Source organism: Embiotoca jacksoni, unplaced genomic scaffold (assembly GCF_022577435.1).
Source record: "Embiotoca jacksoni isolate LCO1_2020_lvr unplaced genomic scaffold, fEmbJac1.0.p SCAF_1, whole genome shotgun sequence".
Taxonomy (NCBI): Eukaryota; Metazoa; Chordata; class Actinopteri; family Embiotocidae; genus Embiotoca; species Embiotoca jacksoni.
In genome coordinates this window covers 9,408,129-9,433,334 of record NW_027185229.1, presented here as the reverse complement: position 1 = coordinate 9,433,334, position 25,206 = coordinate 9,408,129, and the positions used below count along the sequence as shown (strand labels likewise).

Genomic DNA, 25,206 nt, shown 5'->3' with positions numbered 1-25,206 from the left:
TTGGTCAAGAGCCTTTACTCATTCTATTCCCCTACCTCCTTGCCTCCACTTATTTCCTCTTCTTTGGTGTCTCTCAGTCTCTTGCTCCACTGGCAATGTGACAAGTGAACAATGATTCATATGCAGTGGGTGCAGACTGGAGCCTATTTCACATGTCTTGCGAGCCCCATTGAAGTCACCCAGTGCCCCCCTTTATTGTCTCACATCCCATCCCACAACGGCACCTTTTGCACACACACACACACACACACACACACACACACACACACACACACACACACACACACACACACACACACACACACACACACTCTACACACCTTGCTTTGGGATTGTTGTGAATTTCATTTCAGTGGTGTGAAGCCGGTAGCATATCAGGATTTAGAGAGGAAGAGAAACCTGTGATGTTTACACATCTCAGATAAATGACTGTGCTGTTCTCTTTAATAACCCCACTGAATGCAGAGACACATGTAATTGCTTTGATGTTGCTCTGATGCCTGCAAATAATAGCACCCTCCATGATTATGGAGTCAGTTAGGAGCTGGCGGTGTACACACAGGGCTGTGTGCACAAACTTTGCGCACGTAACTGTACTGTACATGAGAATTTCCCCATCCCTCACTTCCTTTGTCTGGGTTCCCACCCCAAGGGCTTGATTTAGATGAAATGTCACTTTTAATGGAAAATTTGATGGAAGCAAAACAACAACTTGGAATATTGCTTTTGTAAGTAGCAGGAAGGGAGGCAAGTGCCAGGGCGATGTCGGCAGCAGGAGCTGTTTCTCCCTTGATTGTACTCTTTAGGAATTCATTGGTTGCCTCTATGATATTAGCGTTGTAGCAAATGTAGCCCCCAGGCAGGCAGGGCAGCCGGCCCGCTGCTACTCTTTATCGATGAGCGTGGCAGGAGGAAATGCATTTGCAGCCTTGACCTGTTGTGGACTCGCTGTGGGGCAAGCTGAAGGGTAGCGGACTGTGGCAATAAGTGCTATAGCTGCTCATCGTATCTGCCCTTTTCTTCCCCGTGTTTTCATCTCTCTTACTTCTTGTCCTAATTGCTTTCATATCATGAATTTGTATGAGTTCCACTCACACTAATGAGACACAAACCTCCCCAGCAAACTAGTGTCATTTTTTGCTCGATTGGCTGTAATATCCTGGCTGCTCAAACACTTCACTGATGTCTCTCATGGAACCAGCTGCTCCTCTGTATCAAACCAGTGGGTATTTCTTAATGTCAGTGGTGCAGCAAATGATCACGCCATGCCACGGGCGACTCAAGGATCCCCCTTGGACGTTGTTTTGTAGTGGTGCAGATATTAGCCTCAATATCATTTATGTGGCCTGCCTTGCAGTTTTGTGTTTCTATAGTAACTCTGGCAACACAGAATTCCCATTTGGCAGTGTAGTAATTAATTTATCTCTATTGATCTCTTGTATCCCTCAAGCCTTTCAGCAGGGTGGCCTGAAAGCTGAAAGCTGCATTGTTGATTGAATGCACAGTCTATCTTCCGATGCTATCACAAATCAGTCCCCATAGGGGAATAGCTGGGACCGTGCCAGATTATGTTCTTTCATGCTGCGGTGGTAATGATTCATTTCATCGTACAAGACACAAGTGACTGCAATTGCAGGTTCGGTAATGGGCAACAGCCTCTGCCCTGCCAGTAGTCACGCGAACTGTTGTAGCAAAAACTCAACCTGCAGCCCAGGCACTTATGGCCTAGCATACATATCAGACACCAGTTTATGCCCTATATTTTGACCCTGCTGCATTTAGGCATAGAAGTAGCAAGATGTTTCAGGTTCAGAATAAGCTGTTCCTGCCAGCTTGCAGTGCAGCCTGACATTTACCCAGAACAGGGTAAGTAAAGATAGAAAAAAAAAAAAAAAACGGAATATTTGCCTAAGATCCTTCAACTCCCATCTCGTCCCACCCCCCATCCCCGCCTCCTTCTTTTCAGGTATTATATTTCTTCTACACATCTTTGGTGAGTAGGAGGCGCCTCTGGCAAACAGATGAAAAGAAATGATCTTATTAGACCTCTCCAAAACATCTCAGGGAAGCAGAGTCCAGAGCATGTCCACTGCAGTTTTAAAAAAAAAAGGTTTGCATAACAACCATTGAATTCATTACTCACTCAATAATGCAAAATCTCAAGTCGTGAACCTGCTTCATACCTTTGGGATAATAGAAACTTTTAGTCAACTGGATTTCAGTTTCTTTATTTCTTCACTTATGTTTCCCATCTTAACACAGGGGTGCAGCTCTGGGAAATAAATAGGTATCAAAGAAAGGAAAGGGAGAGAGAGAAGGTGACAGTGCTGGAGTAGAATGATAGGGGCAGTAATAGCATAAGACAACTCAACAGGAGGCAAATAAGTGGAACTACAAGCTGCCGAAGCAAGATGGAGAAGGGAGAAAAAGTAATGATTGCTCACCTTATGTCAGCCTTTGTGACAGAAATGACTTGGAAGTTTGGAGACTGGCGTTGTCATGGAAACTGATTTTTGTGCTGCTGACAGGCGGGTGGTCTGTGTTTTTTTTTTTCCATGGGATGACAATGCCCGCTGATAAAGATGTCATCTTGAGAAAAATAAGTGTTGGCCGTCAATGGACCTGAGTGCTGACATCGCCTTTGCTGAAGCCCCGTATTGTCCTGAGCAGTCCGCTGAGGATTCTGAAGGCTGCTCGGTGCTCAGTCCGTTTTATTTGAATTTGGAGATCGCTTCCCACAGGGCCTGTTTAAGATAACATACTGCAAGAATCCCGATGTGACATGTTACCAGCTGTGGCAAAAAGATACAGTGCTGCCTTTCAGGTTTGATGACGGGTGAATGGCTGTGGAGTGACTGAGTGTGGAAGCAAAAAACTGAAAACTTGACTGTCCACTTAATTGTGAATTCAGTCCTTTCGTACCTACACAAATTATATCCTCAAGAAGTAGGATAATGAAACTCATTACTACTAGATCAGGATTAGCGGATGGATGGCTTTGTAAGCCATCAACCAACACACCATGAATCTTCCAGAATATTCCAGCTTCTGTGTTAATGATTATCAACACCAGTGACGTGCTGTGTCTTGGACACAGTCTATCCTACTATTGTTGAACGAGTTTCTGTGCCTGAGGCAAAAGTCCTGTTTATCATGTCCGGGCTGTTGTGCACAGGGGGCGCATGTTTTAATTAAAAATTTCTCGTATCTCTCTCTCCAACATTGGGAGGTGTGATCACTGCCTGTCACTTCAGCTCAACACAAACATGTTTATTTTTGGTCCCAGATTCATTTAATGGGCTTGTCAAAACTGATGAAAATTAGAGGAGGCAGAGGCGGCTGATAAGCCCCTCTGTTATTAGATGGGCTGGAACTGTTGTTTGTCGGCCTTAGTTTGTCCTGTGTTGATGCATAAATGCCAGCATACAACTAGCCAGAAATCTAAAGAAAATACATGACCCCGCACAACTGCTAATTCATTCCAGAGACAGAAAATCATGATTAAAGTTAGCTTGACTCAAACTTTTAAGAATAAATAAAGCATCTGTCACTTGTAGCTACTGAAGAATCTCTGCCGTCTTCAGCAGAGCCTCTACATTGCAGTCTGCTCGGTGTTTTCTGAAATGTAGAACAGTAGAGGTAAATAGACTTGGGAGCAAACAAACTTCTGTTCTTATTCTCACAAAAGAAAGCAAAAGTTGGATTTTTCCAAGAAATCCTCCGAGGGCCAGAACAATGGTGCACCAGCGGTACGTGGTGTGCATCTGATAAAGATGTGTATTAAAAAAAAAAAGTAGGACTTTTAGATCTACATCTGAGTGTATGCTAGTGTCACTCTAGAACTGCATGATGACAACTGTATTTCACCAAATATTGGGTCGGGTTTTGCTGTTGTATTGAAATAAATCCGATTGTAGTTTATTGGCACTATACAAGACTGAATTGTGGAGATGATGGAACTTTACTGCTTTTCTGCCACCCATAATCCAACACATATTTGCTCCACAGAGGGTGGTTTTATTGAAAAGCTCCTCTAATTGAGGTTACGAAGACAAATGACATCATGACATATGAATGCAACCGTCTGCTCCCTATGCGGGCCTTAGTAGAGGGCATAATTGCATTGAACTTTTATCGTGTTTGTTGTTCAGGTCAATTGTCATCTCATGAAAATGCACATATTGCACATCTGGAACATGACTCAGTCTCTGAGAGGAAAGGGGGGAGCATTAAAATGGAGGAAAAAACTGCAGGACAATGAAGGCTGTTTGAGAAAGAAAGACAAATGAGTAGGCAAGAAAAGTAGTCATAACCTTTAAATATCTCCGATGAGCAATCAAATGTCACAGCTTTATCAGATGATGAATCCAGAGATAGAAATTAACCAGAGCCAAACGTTTTGGCATAGCAGTTGTGGTTGAACCTGCCGTTCATGTGTTCAATACACTATACAGCATCTATAGAATGTATATAAAAAATGGACATTGTTTCTGGGTCTGACAAATGAAGCTATTGCGGAAGTGCCTTAACGACTGATAGCCATTACGGCCTGGCTCCAGAAAATCTTTGAATTACATTGGCCCCCATGCAAAATTTGTTTACTTCTTTATGGAATACTAAGATACAACAATTCATCTGAAAATAATGCCTTAATTAATTACATATTAGGCCTCAAAGAAAGGTATGTTTGGGTGTGTGCCTTGTTTGATTGACATGCCTAGGGTGCAGTCAGGTTACTAGTATAGGTGGGTGGATGAAGTGCTCACATATTCTTAGTCAGATCCATCCCTCGCTCCTCCCATTTCTGGCATCAAAAAACCAAGATGGCGACGCCATGACATCTTAGGACAGCAATTCACTATCCAATGGAAGAAGTAAGTTTGATTTGCTGCCTGACAATATGTGTCCAACAATTAATTGAGCCACCAATATTTTTTTTATGTGACTTTATTGGATTAATCCAAAGCTCTGTTAAGGGTAAGAAGCTGGACAGATAGATGATTTGGAGCTTAAGAAGACCATCAGTAGCACAGAATCTGGAAATTTGTAGAGAACATACATTTTATTTACTGTATAAAAAAGAGCTGGTAGGAGTGCCATGCCTAATGCTCCTTTCGTAGCAGAAGTAAAAGCCTCTGACTACGGTTAGTTCTTCTTGATACAGAGGGATATGAAATTAGAGTTTACTCAATTTATCACATAATGCAGCTGAACACATAATAATGCAATATTACGCTAGGTGAAGGTAGTTTACTGGTATTAAAGTAGTGTATGTTGGGTATTTGAGTGCTTTGTCCTTTAAAACGTAAGGTGGTTCCCAAATGTAGCCATAAAGCACCTCAATACACACACACACATGCTTGAAACATGTGGGCAAGTGCTAAAAAATAAATGCCCCTAAGTGCTACCTTGGTCCTTCACAAGAGGGGATTGAAATGTGTTCTTTGGCCACTTAGTGCCTTCACATATCTAAGTTCTCTGTTTGACCTTCTCACTGTCTCAGTTTCCAGAACCAATCTCATCACCACTTGCGTGACTCACTCACTCAGGCTCTCTTGCTTTTCTGCCATTTTCCTTGAACTCTATCCAAAAAAAAGCGGACAAACATAAACACAGAAACCAACGTAGAGCCAATTGAAAAAACAAACTTAAAGCTATATTGTTTGTTTCATGTGTTGGGCCGCACTTTTTCAGAACAGTAGTAAACTGTTACTTAAAGTCAACAAATTAATGTTTCTTTGGCATTGTTCCATGACATACTATGGCACTTGAATTTGAATTCCATCAGCAGTTGTCAATGGGTTATACAAGTGTGTTTTTATGCTTGTTTTATAGATACACAAATGCAAGATTTCAAATCTAGTAGAAGGCCTCCTAGATGTACATTACAATAAAACAAATTATTTGTTGTTTGGTAAATACAGCGTCAATGACATTATTGCTGTATTTTGTAAAACCATGACATTTAAAGACCGTTGACATTTTAGGAGCACAGAGGTCAACCTGGTTGTTGTGATGCTAAATTTCAAAATCTGACTTCACTTCTCTCCCTAAAATAAGCTTAGTGACGGACGTTTTTGTGCCTCCAGCTGTCCAATTGCTCTCATGGATCCTTTCAGAGGATGTCTCCATGGACCAGTTTAGCACCCGGTTGTAGTGAGTCTCCCAGTCTGTCATGTTTTTGTGATGTCTCCAGGAAGCAAATCGGCACAAGAGGTCAGTCGGAGGGTTCGTTGGTGTTTGTCAGCCAACAGCAGCGTCTAACTTAAAGCTTTAGGAAGAGAATGAAAAGATGTTCGATTAAGACTGGATAAAGACTTAAAATGTCTCTTTTTCAATGAAGTTATTCAAGTTCAACAGCACAAATTTTAATGTGGCAATTTAAATGTTTTTTTTCCAATACATTTATTCAAGTTGAGCAATTGAAATTCAAATAAATAATGTAGATTCAGTTTTAAGTGACACATATTTCTATTCACAGCTGTCTGACAGAAAGGTAGAGCGGTGAAAGTGTTGTTAATATAGCAAGTAGCTGCTAAAAAAACCGTCTGTCTCATATCATCATCATTAAAGACGCTCAACTGACATTAAGTGAGTTTTAGTCCAGCCGAACTCACATATTCACCTGTTCTTACTGTTCATGGCAGGGCTTCATGTTTTAGTAAACAGCTGTTTTACACATTTTTACTTGGGAGTCAGAGCCAAGCAACCTGTTTTAGAACCACACTGCAGCATCTCCGAGGAGGTAGAGTCTACACGTCAACATGCATCTCATAATGTATTGCACCGCTCCTCCGGCAGACACATAATAGAGCTCTACAGACCCAGGGGAGATTGTTAAAATAGCGCGGCAGGTTAGCTAAGACTAGCAGTGAAGTATTCCCATGTGGGGATCATCAAATAGACACCTAAGGGATTGATGGCAGCTTTTGGCCGCCTCCTAATAGTCACACATTGGACAGACATGACTACAAGGATGAGTCTCAGGTGGATGCGAAATACTTCACAGTACCCGTTAGCTGCTGGTTGTCAATAGAGGGGTGTGTGTTGGTTGCTTGGTGAGCAGACAGCCGTGCTTTTTGTTGGTTTAATGGTTAAATGGGGTTGCACGGGGTGGGGGTGGGGGGCAGGCTGACAGAGAGGAAAAGGAAAGAGACTGTCTGTCTGCTCGAGAAGTGCTGTTTCTCCTCTACCTTCGTCAGCTCCTATTTTTGCTCATTTTTTATTTTTCTCAAATTTTTTACAAATTGTAGAGCATGTGACAGAAGCGGAGGTGAAAAACAGCTGAGGAGAAGCTGTGAAGGCTCTTCTTCAGCGTCCGCATCTACATTTCACCCTCATCATCTCCCGCCCAGACTCTGTGGATCTACACGGTGTAATTAAGCACCTTCTATCCTCCCTAGCCTGCCCAACTCTTGATCTCCCCAGGCCCTCCGTCATCCTTCATTGGTCTTAATGACAGACATTTATTTAATTCAGGCCAGTCGGAAATGAGATACGTTTCGATAGAGGAGGACACACTGTCGAGCCGGAGAAAAAGAAAAGAAATTGAGAATGCGTGTGTCTCAGCCCGTCAATTGCCACCTGTCTGCTTCTCTGGCTTCAAGTTATTTTAGAACAACTTTATTGCCCTGACGGTCGATTGCTCGTTGTTTTGTCCCTGGCTCCATCATGACTTACTACAGCAGGCCCAAACGAGCCAGCAGGAAAACGATGACAGAGAGGATGTTGCTGAAGATGATGATAGTAATGATGATGATGATGACGACAGGCTGCTGATGCCGTCGGTTGGTAATGTGATCGCATCCACAGAACAGGGCTGATTGCTTCCTCACCGCCGCCCTTTACTTCTTTATATTAGCAGAAGCTCTGGCATTGGGATACTGCTCTCCACCAAACGGCAGCGTCTGACTCTGTATGCTGGTGGAAGCATTGATGTGTGTGTGTGTGTGTGTGTGTGTTTGAGCTCTCCTTGCTTCGTGCAGTCTATCACCTTCCAGCTCTGATACAGTGCAAAGAGAAAACTGTGACAGAAGACCTTGGTTCAGACATGAAGTATATTTAAATTTCCACTCTTGACGTGCAGACATGTAAGCACGCGCATACACACATGCAGGTGGTTGCGCACACACACACACACACACACACACACACACACACACACACACACACACACACACACACACACACACACACACACACACAAACATGCACACTCAGCCAAATGCAAATAATATGAGATAAAGCGCACACGCTCTGCCTACAGAAATACATGGTGGCTACAGAAAAGCACTTGGCTGCCTAAAGCCCCTGAAGCACATGTCAACTCCTCCCTCCGTCCCACATTGGGCTCTGCATTTTAACTAAACATCTGGCTGTGTCAGCACCAGTTCATCACAGCAGGGACCCACCAACCCCCCTTATGCCTCTGTGTCTGTCTCTGCATGTTGGGAGGCAACATTTGGAGAACACCATGCATTACACATGGTGATTCGTGGTACTCCAGTGTTTATGAGATAGCGTTGCACATGCATATTCATTTGGATTTAATCATCGGTAGGATTTGAAATTGCTGGCCTCGACGGGACAAATGTGTACAGTACAGCCAGCGTGTACCCACAAATGACAAATGCCCTTACACGAGATGTTTGCATGCTGAAATAAAACCACCCACTGGGATACAACAATTAATCGGCCGCTACCTGCAGTGCATTAACATTAAGGTTGAGTCACCCCATTAAGTGCGTTGATCCTCCAGGGAAAATGTTAAATTGTTAGCTGGGATAAAGTACAAATAGCTCGGTTCACACTGGATCCATTTTATTTTTAACAGCATGCAGCATACATTATTGTACACACTGTGCACAACAGGACTGGTCAGGCTTCTAAAGGCTGACTCAGACAATTGTTGCATGTGACCTGACCATGTAAAAAAAATATAAGAAGACAGATACCCTGCCTTTGGAACTGTCTATTCATTTAACATAGGCCAAGTGTGGAATAAGACATGATAAATGTTTTGTTGAAACCGTAGTCTTTCCCCATCTACAATTTCATATATATAGGTGAAGGATTAATGAAGACAGAATTGTTTTTTCATCTTGTTGGTATTACCACTGTTGATTTAAATAAGCTTTTGAGTTACTGTATTTTGTTTCCTTGAACACAAGAGCCAAATTGACAATTCTCAAATGAAAATCAAACAATGATTTTTTTGTTTTAATAACAAGCCCAACACGGACTTTGTTAATCCTTGTGTATCTGACTTACATGTGACAGCCAGAAGAACTATGTAGCATCTGCCTATTTGAAATGAATATATTTGTTTTTTGACAAGGCTATTGGCAGGACCTTTGCCTGAGACACTGGAGCCTTGTGTCGTAACTCGTATATGACTGGTGAAATTAGTAGATGAGCTCCTGACAGGCTCTCTGATGGAGGACATTTAGAAGTTAACATCTCTGGAGAAAAATGATCAAACCTCTTAATCTTTTTGGATCTTTTTCTTGTAGACGATACAGCAGATAAAATTTGTGTCGACACATTCATTTTCAGTGGTGTGTCAATATGTGCTACATGGTTTTCCAGGATGAATTCTCACCCGGATGCAGTGGTTGTCTGTAACTAAGGCGATGATGTCAAAACGCATCAAAGACTCCTAAAACTCTCAAGTGTTGTTAATGTTGTTAACAAGTCCATATGGTGTTTTTTAACTGCTACAATCATAAATGAAACAAGCAGTGATATGCGGGCCCTCGCATGTTGCATGTTGGGAAGCCAGCAGGTTGGGAGTGGACATGGCCGTAGAGTTTACCACGCCTGATGCATGTGCAACGTTTGGTGTGGTTTGGAGCACCCCTTGACCTTAAACATCAACTTCCTCTGTCATGGCGAAACATCAGATTTTGCCACATCACCATGGCGACGCCCTTAGACGAAAACGCACGAGCTTCACAATATATCGTCATCAACGTCTTAAGGCCATTCTGACCCGATTTGATGTGGATGTAATCAACCAGCTCGATGAAGCATGTGAAAGTATGAAAACATTTATTTCCTGTTGCCAGCAGGTGGTGCTATGACTGACTGAATATTACCATAGAGATGTCTTAAGGGCTGGAATGTTATCATACATGTAAAGTTTGAAGGTCAGTCCAATTTCTAGTTTCATCACGTGATGTTCAAAATGGCCGACTTGCCACGGGCACACCATTTGACGAAAACAAATTCTTTTAACGACTTTTCTTCCCAAAAGTGTGCACTGACACAATCCCAAGTCGGTCCGACAAAATCTGTAGGAGGAGTTCGTTATAATACAATGTGCGAATTGGCAAAAATGGCGACTAAATTCAAAATGGTGGACTTCGGGTTGAGTGTAGGTCATGGTGCCAAGAGACTTTTTTGTACATCTTGGTGTGATATACAGGTCCACTGAATTCCGTGCAGGTAAGCAAATGTAGCCGCCGAGGCTGCAGTTTAGCGGGCGCTATGGAGCCATTTGGCAATGCTCACTCGCAAAACCACTAAAATACGTACATTTTTGCAAAACCACTAAAATACATACATTTTCGCCAGGAGTGATGCGTGTGCCAACTTTCATGAGTGTCTGAGCGTGTTAAAGCCGCCAAATAGACAATTCATTTTTGAGGAGAATAATAAGGACCGAGAATACTAATTTCTTGCATTACAATTGGGCTTTCACACCATTCGGTGCTCGGGCCCTAATAAGCAGTCAACACCATGGCTGAGCATCTACACTTCGGAAATTGCAGTGACAGCGTGATAACAAACGTGGATTCAGACAACTTGTGTTTCACACTTTAAATACATCCAAAAATAAATAACAATCCTGTCAACTTGTAGGGTGCCGCTTTTCATATCATTGAGCTGCAGGTAAGCAATGGATCGGTGGGTGGAGATAGAGGTGTGCACTATTTGCATGTTCATAGAGCCAGACTTTTATATGAAGGCAAACGTGTTGAGTTACATCTAAGCCATTTTAAGGGCAATAGGGGAATTTTTTTTCTTGAAAAAAAACCAAAAACTTTTAGATATGTAATTGTGTTGAACAGAGATACATTTTTAGAGGTTTAATCAATGCCAGGGGACGTACAGTTCCGTCGCCTTACATACCCAGGGCAGTCCTCTAGTTCAGAGTGCAGTGCACGTAGCCAATGCTTAACTCTGAAGAAAAGGGGCCTTCAGTGATTACAGTGTATTGGCAGTTGGGTGTGAAACAGCACTCTCCTGAAGTGCCCCATTACCTGTGATTTAAAGTGTGGACAGATCAACAGGCCGACCAATACGATCCCTCCTCTGACGATACCAATAGTATTCTGCTCACGGACACGAGGGCTGCAGAGAGAGCGAGACAGAAAAGGAGGCAGATTATGGCGGAAAAAAAATAGAACTTATTCATGAACAGAATCAAACTCTCTACCATAAATAACATTTTGTCATTCATCCTTTTTACTAACTGCGTTTCGACCGTGGCTCCAAAAAAAAAATCTACATGTTAAGTGATATGCATCAGAGAAGAGGCACTGAAAAGCTCTCTACTTTAAGTGCATAGTCATTTTTTCACACAATATTCATCACAGACCTGATATTAACAGCAAAATGTGTTTGTTTTGAAAGCATTGGAGCCAGGCTAAACTTTACCGAGATATGAAGGTACTTTTGTGTCTTCTTTATGCAAACATAAGAAATAGTTTTGAGAGAAAATTTCTCGCACTGCAATTACAAATCAAGTTTTAACTTGATGAACCAGTTACATCCAGTCTGATTTGCAACCAAAACTTTGTGACTCGAGGCAAAATTCGCAAGTCTGTGACCAAAACCAACAAAACTGTAAAGAATTTATTTGCAATCCAAATAGTTTTTATTGTAAAAGCTTACAAATGTATTATTTACGAACTTGATTTCTGATTGCCGTACAAAGAATTTGCTCTCAAAACAGATTTTATAAGGCTTGCGTAGAAAAGAAACAAAACTTCCTTCGTACAATCACGTATTTATTTTTGAACTGGGAGAGTTCAGCCACACCGGCCGAGCACTTTCGCCTTTACATCTACAGCAAAGAAAGAAAGTCCGCTCCAACCATTAGTGATCCCATAGTCTGCAGCAGGAGACACGGGATACTGCTGGCCTGCCAAATATCGTCAAAGCGAAATACACGTGGTCATCCAAGCTTCAAAGGCATTTCCCTGTTTGAATCACAAACAAAACACAAACATTCTGTTTATCTGTAATGCCAGTCTAAACTCTCGCTGTGTGGTTCCTTGCCGGCCAAGAGGGAGTCATGACTCACTGCAGAACAAGCGTTGTTTGTGTGTCTGCTGCGCCACAGCTCACACCTTCAAAAATGTTGTTGTTTTTTTCTCACTATATCAGCACCTCCTCTTTTAGCTCTTCAGTTCATCACATTTCCAGTAACAGTAATATAAAAGTGAACTTCTGAATTACATGTTTGTTTTTTTTTCCTGAGTATTACCATTTAATGCTGTTCTAGACTTCAACCCAAGTTAATGTATGAGGGACAGATCCAACTTTTCGCTCCGCTTTCTTTTATTTAACAGACAAAGTTAGTAGTTCCATTACTTTCGATTAACATTTTCCAAACAAAACATATGACCAGCTAATTGCTTGTTATAGATTAATCTACCTAACAGTATATACAGCAGAAATACGGGATATGATAATGCATCACTCTGAAAGGAGCTATTTTATATAACTGGTATTTTTACTTTCTGATAAAGCTTAAAACCTAATACACATCATCACCTCAAAAAGTTGATATGGTAAACGTGTTATAATACTGTTGCCTATTTTCACATCTGACATACAGGGCAACTATAGCATTTGTTTGATGTATAATTTGTTTCCAACTGACGATTGTCCAATATGCCCTCATAGCTAACCTGCCTTGGTGGCACACTGGGCTGGAGCTGCATGTTTGGGTTTATAAGAGATGTTTTTTTTTGCCGAAAACAGCTGCTCAATTAGGTTGATGATGGAAGTGAAAGTAAACCAAACAGAAAAGTTGCAGGCCACACAACCAAAACAATCAGCTGTGGGCTGTATAAAGCTGTGGAGTCAGGTGATGATTCTCTATGGGCCTGTGACTAAAAGAAACTCCCTGCACATTACATTTAATCATTTGATTTATTGTTAAAAATATAGAATAGTACAGCCTACAGAACCCTGGGTTGTTGAGGATAAATCTGTTGTACACTAATCTGTGGCAACTAGTGGAACATCCAGTATAAGTTCATCAGATGCACACAAAAGATAGTTTTACACATCTTATGTAAATCCCAAGTTATTTTATTAGCATTTTCTCATATTGTGAACACATTTTGAGAGATAAACAGTAATCCCAAACAAGCACATACAAAGACTAGCCCTACAGTGTCAGCCGCCTGTCTGGAGAGAGACTTCTGGTCAAGTACCGGGCATTATTATCTGCAGGCAGGAGTTGAATGTTGAAATGCCCATTGGAAGCAGTGAATAAAATATAAGCTTATGAATCTACTCTAAAAAAAAAAAAAAAAACATATTTAGGCAGTGGCCATACTTAATGTGTTTCATTGAGGGTTGAATATACAATTGCAGTCTCCACAAGGGCCCTGTTATCACAAAACGTTAATGCTCCACGTCGTCGTGCTTACATTCAGTCACTTCAGTACAATAATTAATCAAAATAAACATACAGCGCTTGACAATAAGGCTTTTATATTCAGCACTAATCAGACAACTCATTAGGCAGTAATGAGCCGACTCTGTCTGCTCTTGTCATGTTTGGGGGAACTTGGGCACACGGGGAGAAGTGTTTGTGTGTGTATGTGTGTCTGCCTATGGTGCATTAGCACACACCACACACATACAACACACACACACCTCACACACACACACACACACACACACACACACACACACACACACTCACTCCTGTAGTCCCACTCCAATTATGGCAGCATCTCACCCGGGAAGAAGCCCACTTACGCAGCATTCACTTTATGAATAATTGATTGTTTGTGCCAGTATTATATTTGTAAATACACATTTGCTTTCTGATTAATAGTTTTCAAGACATACTCATTTGTTCAATTTGATTAGACTTGAATGTATTATTTATTAGCTGAAAATGCTTTGCTGGTTATTAGTCATCACATGTGCAACAAGAAGATTTGGCATAAGGACGCATCTGCATGCAAACAGAAGTCCTCACATCAATCCACACTCATTTACATGGCAGGTGGCACCGTTTTTGTGATTTAGACTGTTCAGATGGTGTTAACATTTTGACTACATTTTAGCATGTGTTAAACATGCATGTAAGACCTACAGTCTAATTTTTAAACGTTTTTAGACATCTATACACACAGACACACGCAGTGTATCAAATGATCAATATATTTATGTAAATTTAAACTGTTTTTATGCCGAAGCACCAGACATATTAATATCTGGATAAGTGCAGAGAAAAAGTTTTCAGAAAATGTCTATCCGGATGTAATTAAATTTTTTGCGAGACCTCAACATGTTTCCTTCATGTTGATGATGAAGGAAATGAGAAACTGTGACCTTTTGTAATGATGTGGGAGTCTGCATCATTACTTGCTCTTACCACTTGTCTTCACAGCAGCAGTCAGCTTCACAAAGAACCAGGTGGAATGTGTTGGATGAATGTAAAAAGAAAACAAATAAGTTTGTTTAAAAAAAAAAAAAAAAAAAAGTATTTATTCACAAAAGGGCCATTGTCTATTCTCTTAATCAAAAATAAGCGCAAATAGAATAAATGTATTTTAAGGCTTTACCTTGTATGTATTTATCTTGATATCAGAAACGTGTTTTTCTCAGTGCAAAACTCCTGGAATTGACAAATGACACGCAAACTATGGTGCCAAATTACCCACCTTACAAGTCACAGATGTTCTGCACATCAGTTTAACTGTATGAAGCTTTGTGACGTGACCCATTGGTTTTCCTGTAGACTGGTTTTGAATCAGGGTGGATGGCTTTGACCGTGATCTCGGCAGTGCCGGACTCCACCTAACTTCCAGCTCATCCAAAAATGGGTAAAGAGGTGGTGTGTGGGTGGAGCTGAGCAGGCCGATGCAGTCTGATCGGTGAAACCAGCGCTGAGGAGTGTCTCTGTCTGTAGGGCTCTGGATGACGATCCATAACTGGGTCCCCACAGGCCGTTAGCCAATTTAAACAGTACGTACTTGGCACCCAACGCAGCCCTGCCCTTAATTAAGTGTAATGTTAAGTCTAAAAGGATTTTAAATGGGAGAATTTCTGAAAGTTTTACCCCCATATTGTAAAAAATGGGGAAATTAGTTACAGAGATTAATACAGTTTTTTGTCCCAGGATAGAAATGTATTCTAATGTGAAGTTGGGTATTTTAAATTGGGGCTCTATGGGGATTCACTGTTTTTTTGATAGCCTTAAGTGGCCATTTAGGGAGCTGCAGTTTTTTGCGCTTCTGCGTTGGCTTCATTTTTCAGTCCCGCGTGTTGTCTTGGTTAACCTATCTACCGTATAGCAGAGCACTGTATTGTCTTCTTTGTGCCTTTACAGGGAGGACTAGCTACTGGAGATGATAAAAACACATTTCAGATTGTGAAATCGGCTCTAGTATTTTGGCTCGGTCAAATTGATGCAAGACAGCAAGCAACGATATATTAGATGAAGATGACACTCTGTAGTACTTTGTTTGAATTTGTTTATTCTTTGTTTGTTTGGTTCCTTAAACCTGATTACTTTCACCAGAAAAGAAGTGCTTTACATCATGCTGTTCAGTCCAGATAGTGAGACATGGAGGAGATGCAGACAGGTGAAGCTACTGAAACTCAGACAGTGCGGATTTTGAACGATTCACGATTCACCTGGCAAATCTCTGCTCCTCACCCAACAAAATGAACCAGCTGTTTCTCTTCGACGAGGCCAACAAGGATTTCGCACATTCTGCCCTGAGCATGAGTGACATTAAAGTGTTAAATTTTCCAACGTGTTTTAGGTTACACGTTGGCTCGGTTAGACCTTCTCCCCGGACAGTTTGTTTATGAACACAGTGCTTGAGTGACATCTCCCTGATTGTGCTGTTAACTTCATTGCATCGTTAATATGCAACAACCTACCATCTAACTTCAGCCTGAAAGACGATCTTATGAGAGCACTTGTTTAGTATACAGGTTCACTAATTGAATACACACTGAAGTCACCCACCAAGAAATCAGGCCTATTTGGGTGTTGGAGCATTTTGAGTGGCTGACTGTCACTGGTTTGGCTCTTACAGTATGTACAGTGCTTTTGTGCTATTGCTGAAACCCTTTAAACCTGTTGCAAAGACTTTGTGGGCAAATGCTCTGGCATGGTGCATCATCGGTGTGTATAGGTGGAATTGTGACTGTGCACGTGTGTGCGTGTGCCAGTGTGTGTTATCGTGATCCTCGGGAGTGTTAGCAGGCCAACAGAAGAGAGAAGGAAAAGCAGCACTGCTCTGCACCATATGCCAAGTGTGAGCCTGCCTGCCAATTTGTGGGGGATACTGGCAAGTGCTAGCAAAGCTGAATTCTTGACAGAGGGAGATGAATAATTGAACATGTGCGAAGCGAAGTTCTGTTGGGTGGAGCGGAGTGCCATTTTACAAGGAGAAGGGGAATGGAGACAGTCCGACTGTTGAAAAGCAAATCTCATTTAGATAGTGATGTGTTTGTTTTCTTTAATAAGCAAGTCAAAAAGTTGCAGAGATTTAAAGATGAACTTGAATGGATTTATGGTGAAATGTGAGCGTTTAAAGAAAAAAAATGAGAGAAAAAAAAAAAACAGCTCACTGGCATTTGTGCATTTTGATCATAACAACCCCAAACCAAACAGGGCCAAAAGCTGTCATGTATCTGAGAAGTTTGCACCGCAATCACACAGAAAACTGAGAAAATAAAAAGGCACAGAAAAAAAGAAGACTGTTTGAAGAGAAATCTGTAGCTTAATCAGTTTAGTGGAGACATTTATTCAAGTGGGGTGTGCATTTGATATTCAGATTTTAATAATTTAGCAGACATTCCAGACCAGCCTCCAGTAAATGCAACATAGAACTAACTTAAACTGTTGAGACCTTGCACCAGACACATTTAATTGACCAGCAGTACAACCGAGTCTTTTGACAATATACTGATTGGTAATAATGTGGTGAATGGAAACCATGAAGTAGCCTACCAAAACAATATATTTTATTCCACATGCATAAGGTAGCCATGTGGTGTGTAGCCACTTTTCAAATCCAAGAGTTCATGGAAACAAAAATTGAACAGGCCACCAGAGCAAACATTAAACATCTGCATTTAACAACTGGTTTAGACTAAGTTGGAAAAACGTATTATGGCAGGATTTAAGAGATTTACATGGAGGATGAGGCAGTTTCCCCCAAATGTACCATGTGTTCAATGTTCTTGTTTTACTTGGTGTCATCATTGCAGAGATAGTTTCATCCATTTGAGCATCAACCTCTTCAGCACATCACAAAGCTAAAACGGACTATATTGCTGTTTGTTTAAAGGAAGTTAGTACAAATCATCCTCAGGGGAACTTCAATACATGTACCACATTTCACTGTGATTCATTCAATAGTTGTTATAACATTTGAATTAAAGCGACAAATGTCAACCTGCTGGTGTTGGTGGAGGGAAAGTCCAAAATAAGTGCATTCTAGTCTGAACAAGACTAGTAGTTTGTCGAAAAACTGGGATATTTGGATTCCTCTCAGCATTTCTTGTTAAAGTGGCAAATATTCATTATCATATAATGTTCTTAAAACAAATATATTCCTGAGAGATGGGAGAGTCACCACAGAGCCTTTCCCTTATACTTTTATTCAAATTTTTTTTTAAAGCAGATAGGACAGTAGGATGTCATAAAATCCAGAATTTTGAAATGAAGCGTATCTGATTGGAGTTGGTACTTTTCTGTATTTTAGTAAGCTTTTATGCGTTGTAGATCAAAAATGTAAGCAATGAATGCAAAATGGGGCCAAAGAGATTGCTTTCGATAAAATCTCACTAAGAACCTCCGCTAGAGGACAACAGAAGGGCATGGCAACCAGGAAAAAGGCATCAAGAGCTTCCAAGGCTGCCTCTCCTCTTTCTGTCACCTAGCTGTGGTGTCAAGGTCTGACTAAACAGCCCACGACGAAGGGTGTATATGAGTGCCTGCGATGTGCATTTACAATATCCCGCAATTCTCCTGTTGAGTAAGCTAAGAGCAATGTAGACATCACGACAAGTGTTTGAAGATAATGATGAATCCCACTGCTCGAGGCAATGACAAGAAGTATAAGGGAGAAAACAAACTGTATTCTGGTTAAATGGTGGTGCCTGGATAATAGACAGAGACAAATGTGAGGGACTACGCCGTTGTGACAGCAAATTTTCTCCAATTGCAGTCTTGCGTTCTGTATGTCACTGCCCAGCTATTGTGGTTGACTTTTCATTAATCCTCAGAAATTGATCTGTTTCCTTCTCTTGTTTAATGGTGTCTTTAGTATTGCAGTGACACTTTTTTCTGAAACCTATTGTGTTCTAATCATCATCTTTTCTCTCTCTTTCTTCCCCTGCCCTTTCTTTCCTTTTCTCTCTCGCTGACAGATACCACCCTGTCCAGTGAACGTGGTAAGTACGCAGCCACACACTCCTTTGGTTTAGAGCCATCTATGTGTGGAGTCAGCCAAGCAGCAGCGTATAGGGGCTGTTTGCGTTGATGTGGAAGGAGCCATTCTCAGATGTTAGCATCAGTGGGGGAGAGTCGAGCCACAAACATCATTTGCATCACCAGGAAGCTATTTTCCTCTCCATCACGTTCCATGTCACAGCAAATGTTGAATTGAGGAGAGAAACATCAAGCGAAGGCAATTATGAAAGCAGCATCCACAGACCCATGTGGCCAATCAGAATTTGAATTTAGCATATTTTCTCTGCATGCATTTCGCCTCAACCTACTTAGTCAATTTACCCCCTTTTGACTTTTGAATAGCATTCAATAAGGAGCCAATAAAAAGTATATATTTTTCAACACATTTCCATGTTGTCTAAATGGAGAGTGGATGGATTCCACCACTGTGGAAGTCTCTCCTTTTATTCTGAATTTGACTCCCGTCTGTTGTGCTGTTATTAATGGCTTCCTGTGCTTGGAGGAACACTTCAATCCCCTCATCAAACAGGTTGAAAGAGAGAGTCCATCTGCAGTACTGGCTTTGTTTATATTTTTATTTTACATGTGTGCATATGTGTGTGTGCTTTGGCCAGGCTTATGTTTATTTTGGCACCCAGTCAGTTACTTTTCTTCTATATCATTGCTTAATGTGCTTTTAGATGTTCCCAATGTTATCATCAGAATGTCAATGTGGCACTGACACAAAAAGTGATCTTTCTGTATGTGCCCTGCGCCTTTATTAAGGATGATGCTATGCGGACGAATCTGTCAGGCTATATTGGTGTGGTGGCATCTCACGGTGTAGACAAAACACCCCATGCTGTGTGTCTGGTCTTTGAAACCTCAAAGTGGCAGGAGGGAAGAGAGAAGTGTAAAGTTGTGGTTCAGATCAAGCACTTGAGGTTTATTTTTGTGTGCCTGGTTAACCTTCATTTGCTGGTGGAGGAGACGATGATATGCGGCACAGAGAAGCTTGTGTGATACATTTTTCATCGCCGGGCCAGCAACAGTGCAGCGCTTTAAAAGAAAATAATAATAATCTAGTTAGACTTGAACAAAGAACGGTGAATGAGAAGTCACAATAGGCAAAGATTTGTATTCATTCGGAGTGTTATCCTTGATTTTGACCTCATCTCTACCTTTTTTAACTGCTCTGCCGCTCTTACATTAAAACACACACGAGTTCTCTTTTCTTCGACACCTACTTCCCTTTCCGGTACTGCTGCGTAGACCCACAATGTGAATGAGATTCCACAATAAAAAGAAGAAAAAGAATAGGCAAGTAATGAATGGATTAAAAAGCAGATAAGAGAATGAGAAGAAGCAGTTTTAGGGCAAGGTTTGTATGCCTTTGGTCCTTTTATGAAATGCATTCATAAAAGGACCAAGGGCACTGGATTTCTTATCATTCACCAGAGCATACAACATTCAAACAACTGAGTTTTGTTTTTTATACATGTGCCAGTTTTTGGAAGAACATAAACATGCAATATACAGTGCATCTGGAAAGTATTGACAGCGCTTCACTTTTTCCATATTTTGTTATATTACAGCCTTATTCCAAAATGGATTAAATTCATTTTTTCCCTCAAAATTCTACACACAATACCCCATAATGACAACATGAAATAACTTTTTTTGAAATTTTTGCAAATCTATTAAAAATAAAAAACGAAAAAAATCACATGTACATAAGTATTCACAGCCTTTGCCAATACACTCAAAATTGAGCTCAGGTGCATCCTGTTTCCACTGATCATCCTTGAGATGTTTCTACAACTTGATTGGAGTCCACCTGTGGTAAATTCAGTTGATTGGATATGATTTGGAAAGACACACACCGTCTATATAAGGTCCCACAGTTGACAGTGCATGTCAGAGCACAAACCAAGCCATAAAGTCCAAGGAATTGTCTGTAGACCTCCGAGACAGGATTGTATCAAGGCACAGATCTGGGGGAGGGTACAGAAAAATTTCTGCAGCATTGAAGGTCCCAATGAGCACAGTGGCCTCCATCATCCGTAAATGGAAGAAGTTTGGAACCACCAGGACTCTTCCTAGAGTTGGCCGCCCGGCCAAACTGAGCGATCAGGGGAGAAGGGCCTTAGTCAGGGAGGTGACCAAGAACCCAATGGTCACTCTGACAGAGCTCCAACGTTGCTCTGTGAAGAGAGGAGAACCTTCCAGAAGGACAACCATCTCTGCAGCACTCCACCAAGCAGGCCTGTATGGTAGAGTGACCAGATGGAAGCCACTCCTCAGTAAAAGGCACATGACAGCCCACCTGGAGTTTACCAAAAGGCACCTGAAGGACTGTCAGACCATGAGAAACTAAATTCTCTGGTCTGATGAAACAAAGATTGAACTCTTTGGCCTGAATGCCAAGCGTCATGTCTGGAGGAAACCAGGCACTGCTCATCACCTGGCCAATACCATCTCTACAGTGAAGCATGGTGATGGCAGCATCATGCTGTGGGGATGTTTTTCAGCAGCAGGAACTGGGAGACTAGTCAGGATGGAGGGAAAGATGAATGCAGCAATGTACAGAGACATCCTTGATGAAAACCTTCTCAAGAGCGCTCTGGACCTCAGACTGGGGCGAAGGTTCATCTTCCAACAGGACAACGACCCGAAGCACACAGCCAAGATAACAAAGGAGTGGCTTCGGGACAACTCTGTGAATGTCTTTGAGAGGCCCAGGCAGAGCCCAGACTTGAACCCGATTGAACATCTCTGGAGAGATCTGAAAATGGCTGTGCACCGACGCTCCCCATCCAACCTGATGGAGCTTGAGAGGTCCTGCAAAGAAGAATTGGAGAAACTGCCCAAGAATAGGTGTGCCAAGCTTATAGCATCATACTCAAAAAGACTTGAGGCTGTAATTTCTGCCAAAGGTGCTTCAACAAAGTATTAAGCAAAGGCTGTGAATACTTATGTACGTGTTATATTTTCGTTCTTTATTTTTAATAGATTTGCAAACATTTTAAACAAACTATTTTCATTTTGTCATTATGGGGTATTGTGTGTAGAATTTTGAGGAAAAAAATGAATTTAATCCATTTTGGAATAAGGCTGTAACATAACAAAATGTGTAAAAAGTGAAGTGCTGTGAATACTTTCCGGATGCACTGTACAGTACACCTGCAGTACACGACTACACATACTTTAGCTGGTTCCTTGTGTCTTCCTGTGCTTAACAAGCAGTCTGCTCCCTCAGCACGGATGGGGGGTGTTTGGAGTTGTTTGATGGGCCTCCTCAACGTGAAGTGGCTGCTGGCTGGCGCATCCTCTCCCAGCTTAATTGGCTGTACCTGAGGCAGGAGGGCAAGGTGTAATTGCGATAAGAGAAAACGCTGTGCTTGGCTGGTTTTAGTGCCCTTATCTATAATCTTCAGATTGATTATGTTTTTTCTGCCAGCCATGCAAATTGTTCAACCCCATCAACTGTGCTGAAAACCACCTTAACTCTGTCTTGGCCAAACCACAGTGCACTTGCATGAGGCTAGAATATATACTGACCAGTAATTATCAGCTCATCTCTGCTGGATGTGTCTTTTTCTTCTTCAGGATTTTATATCAGCGACTGTAGAGCACAGTTTAACATCTCATGTACCGTATGAGTTTTAATGGTCAAATTAACACGATTTTATCTACTTAGAGCTACTTTCACGGCAGTATTGGCTTTTACGATATGAGTACTTTTCTGAATTTTAAACAGAGAGTTGAATCAAAGACATACGAGTTAGATTAATGCCACTCTAATGTTGTCTGTATGGTGCTAGAGCCAGCAGAAGTTAGCTTAGTTCACCTCAAAGAAGAGAAAAAGCACCCACATTGGCTTTGTCAAACAGTACCCCCTGCAAAACAGCAATAGTTGTTTTCACACTTTCAGTATCACAGTCAGGATCTTAAATATGTGATAAAATCTCTTTCTACCGCTTCACTATTAAATATATTTTGGAAGTTACAAGTGCTCATATCACGTTTGAGCATCACATATAAGCATGTTCAATTTGGTTTTAAGAAGTAAAACTTCTAATACCAGACTATAAAAATACTCCAAATAAAAATCCTGCATTCAAATCCTTAAAGTTAAAGTATGTAAGTATTATTAGCAAAATGTAAAGAAAGTATTGATAGGGTGCAGAAGATTCCTCCTGTCAGTTTAACAATTACTTATAAAGTTTTCGGATTAATATTAATTCATTGCATTTGTATGCATTTTACTGCTGTAGTTATTAAGAGTTTTGCTGATGTTAACTAACAATTATACAATTCATTGGTTAGTGTAAAACACAGCAATGCACTGCTTTCTATAAGATAATTACATGTTTGTAGAGTCCCTGTCTTTTTAGAACCATGTACTGTATCTCAAATAAGTCAACAAGCTCAGAAAAGCAATCCTATTTTAAACTTTGTGGGGATGCATTTGCCAGTTAAGTGGGTTTTAGCTTAAGAAGAAGGACAGTTTTCTCAACCAATAAAGGAATATTTATCCTTCAGTTTATCAGAAAAAAATTAAAATCACCAAATTTGAAGATGCGTTCTGGGTTTTCTCTTGACAAGAAGGCGATGAAAGATTGTTATCTAAAATGTAAGTAGTACCTACAGCTGTCAGACAAATGTAATGGAGTAAAAAGTACAAGATTTGCCTTTGCTATGTACTGTAGTGGAGTGGAAGTATAAAGTTTCAAAATGGAAATGGAAATATTCAATTCAATTATAAGTACCTTGAATTTGTACTTGTGTACTGCACTTCCACCTCTGGTTTTTAGGCAGGGGAACATAAAAACAGCCTTCTAATGTCATACTCTTCACAAAACATTTTGACCACAAAACAGACAACACTTTAGACTTTGGATGAAAATGGTTGTTAACATGAGTGGGAAGAATGGAGCAGCATGCAGGCATTGTTTTTTTTTTAAAAAATAAATACAATTTATTCAGACCAGTCATAAAAAAAAAAAAAAAAACTCCTCACAAACAGCTCACACAATGCTGCTCTCCTCAATTTTCCTGGAGGGTTAATCAAACAGACCAGCAGGTCATCCAGTCACCTGCTATCTGTGGCCAATACATGTACAATGTACAGGGCTTCTGACATCTGCCCCACATTGACCCCAGTGGAATCACTTTCTACTCATTTAGAGCTACATTGTACTCAATTGTATGCCGATGTTACTAGACCCAACTTCACTGTGTACGTATATAGCTCTGGGTACCCTCCATAGGGAATTGTTTGCAGATGTTGCATGATACTGGGCGTAGACATTCAGGTTAATTTTGAAATGATTGAAACAGCTTCAACCAATCGTTTTTTGTACTCACCCATCGACACTGGTCGACCCTTCAGAGTGGCTGAGCAAACATTAATGTGAGTCGTGTCTCCAGACTATAATCACAGTGAAAAAAACTAAAGCTGTGATCAACAGAGCCAGGCTAACGCAATTGTACTTTTACAGAAATATTAATAAAATTTCTCCTGTTAGGACGCATATCCTACATATTGTACGGGGAATTGATAAACAAATATACGGACTAATATTACAGCAGAAAATAATAACACAATATCACCCACAAAGACTTAAAGGGTCAGGCAGGTAATTTAAGGTAATTTAAATCCTCCGAGAGAAAGCCTGTATGGGCAGAACAACTAAACACGAGTACAAACATTTTCCAAATGTTACATGTTCTCTGCTAATGGGATAATTGTGAACAAATATGTGAAAGGCATGTGTACCTTTGTCTCAGCATACATACCAACATAGAGTTACTGGAATTACATATTGGGGACAAAGGAAGTAGGCTCAATGACAGAGTGGTATCAATGTTCTCATCCATCTCACGCGAAAGCAGACACACCTATTTCCCGAATGTTGAACTACAGATCTGACTATTGAATATATGTTCTAGTGTTCTACATGTTCCGCTATATCTGCTGTTATGACAATGCTTTGTGTACAAGCCTCTCTCTCTCTGCCCCTCCCCCCTTATTTTTCCCCCCCTTTCACTGGTCTTGAGTAGCAGTTAGGGCTGAAAGAGCAGCTAATGGGCTGCGAAATATCTCCAAAGCTGGTGCAACAACGGAAACTAATGTCTCAAAGCCCGTCTGAAACAACACAAACAGTGAAGAATCCTAACAGTGCAAAGAGAAGGAAGGGGGGCATCCCCGGTTTCCTCTAATTTGTCAGAGAGGCCATTTTTGTCAGCTTAATTGTAGTGAAGCTCTTCTAGTGGCTTTGGTGAAATGGCGTAATTGCCTGCTGGAATCTATGGGACTGCCCTGTTGGCTGCATTCTGTGGGGTGTCCTTTTGCTGTGTAATGCAAGATCCTGGACGCAGCTCAATGGTGTTCTGACATTTTCTGTTTCAATCTTTTAGCTGCAGGGCTCTGCGCTTGGTGAGGTAAATTCAAGGCTCAGTGGTATTGACAGGGCAGTGTGAAATACTGCAGTTGGCAATTTTAGTGGGACAATTTGATCTACGTGCATGCA

The 25,206-nt window shown here is 41.1% G+C and overlaps 1 protein-coding gene across 2 annotated transcripts in view; it reads left to right on the top strand.

Annotated features, from left to right (window-relative positions):
* The window catches only part of cdh4 (cadherin 4, type 1, R-cadherin (retinal)), a 192,603-nt gene that overhangs the window by 61,325 nt on the left and 106,072 nt on the right, over nucleotides 1-25,206 (top strand). For both annotated transcript variants that reach the window (XM_069153622.1, XM_069153693.1), the window contains exon 3: nucleotides 18,649-18,672. In XM_069153622.1, the coding sequence (XP_069009723.1) occupies nucleotides 18,649-18,672 (24 nt within the window). The remainder of the gene's footprint in view (nucleotides 1-18,648; nucleotides 18,673-25,206) is intronic.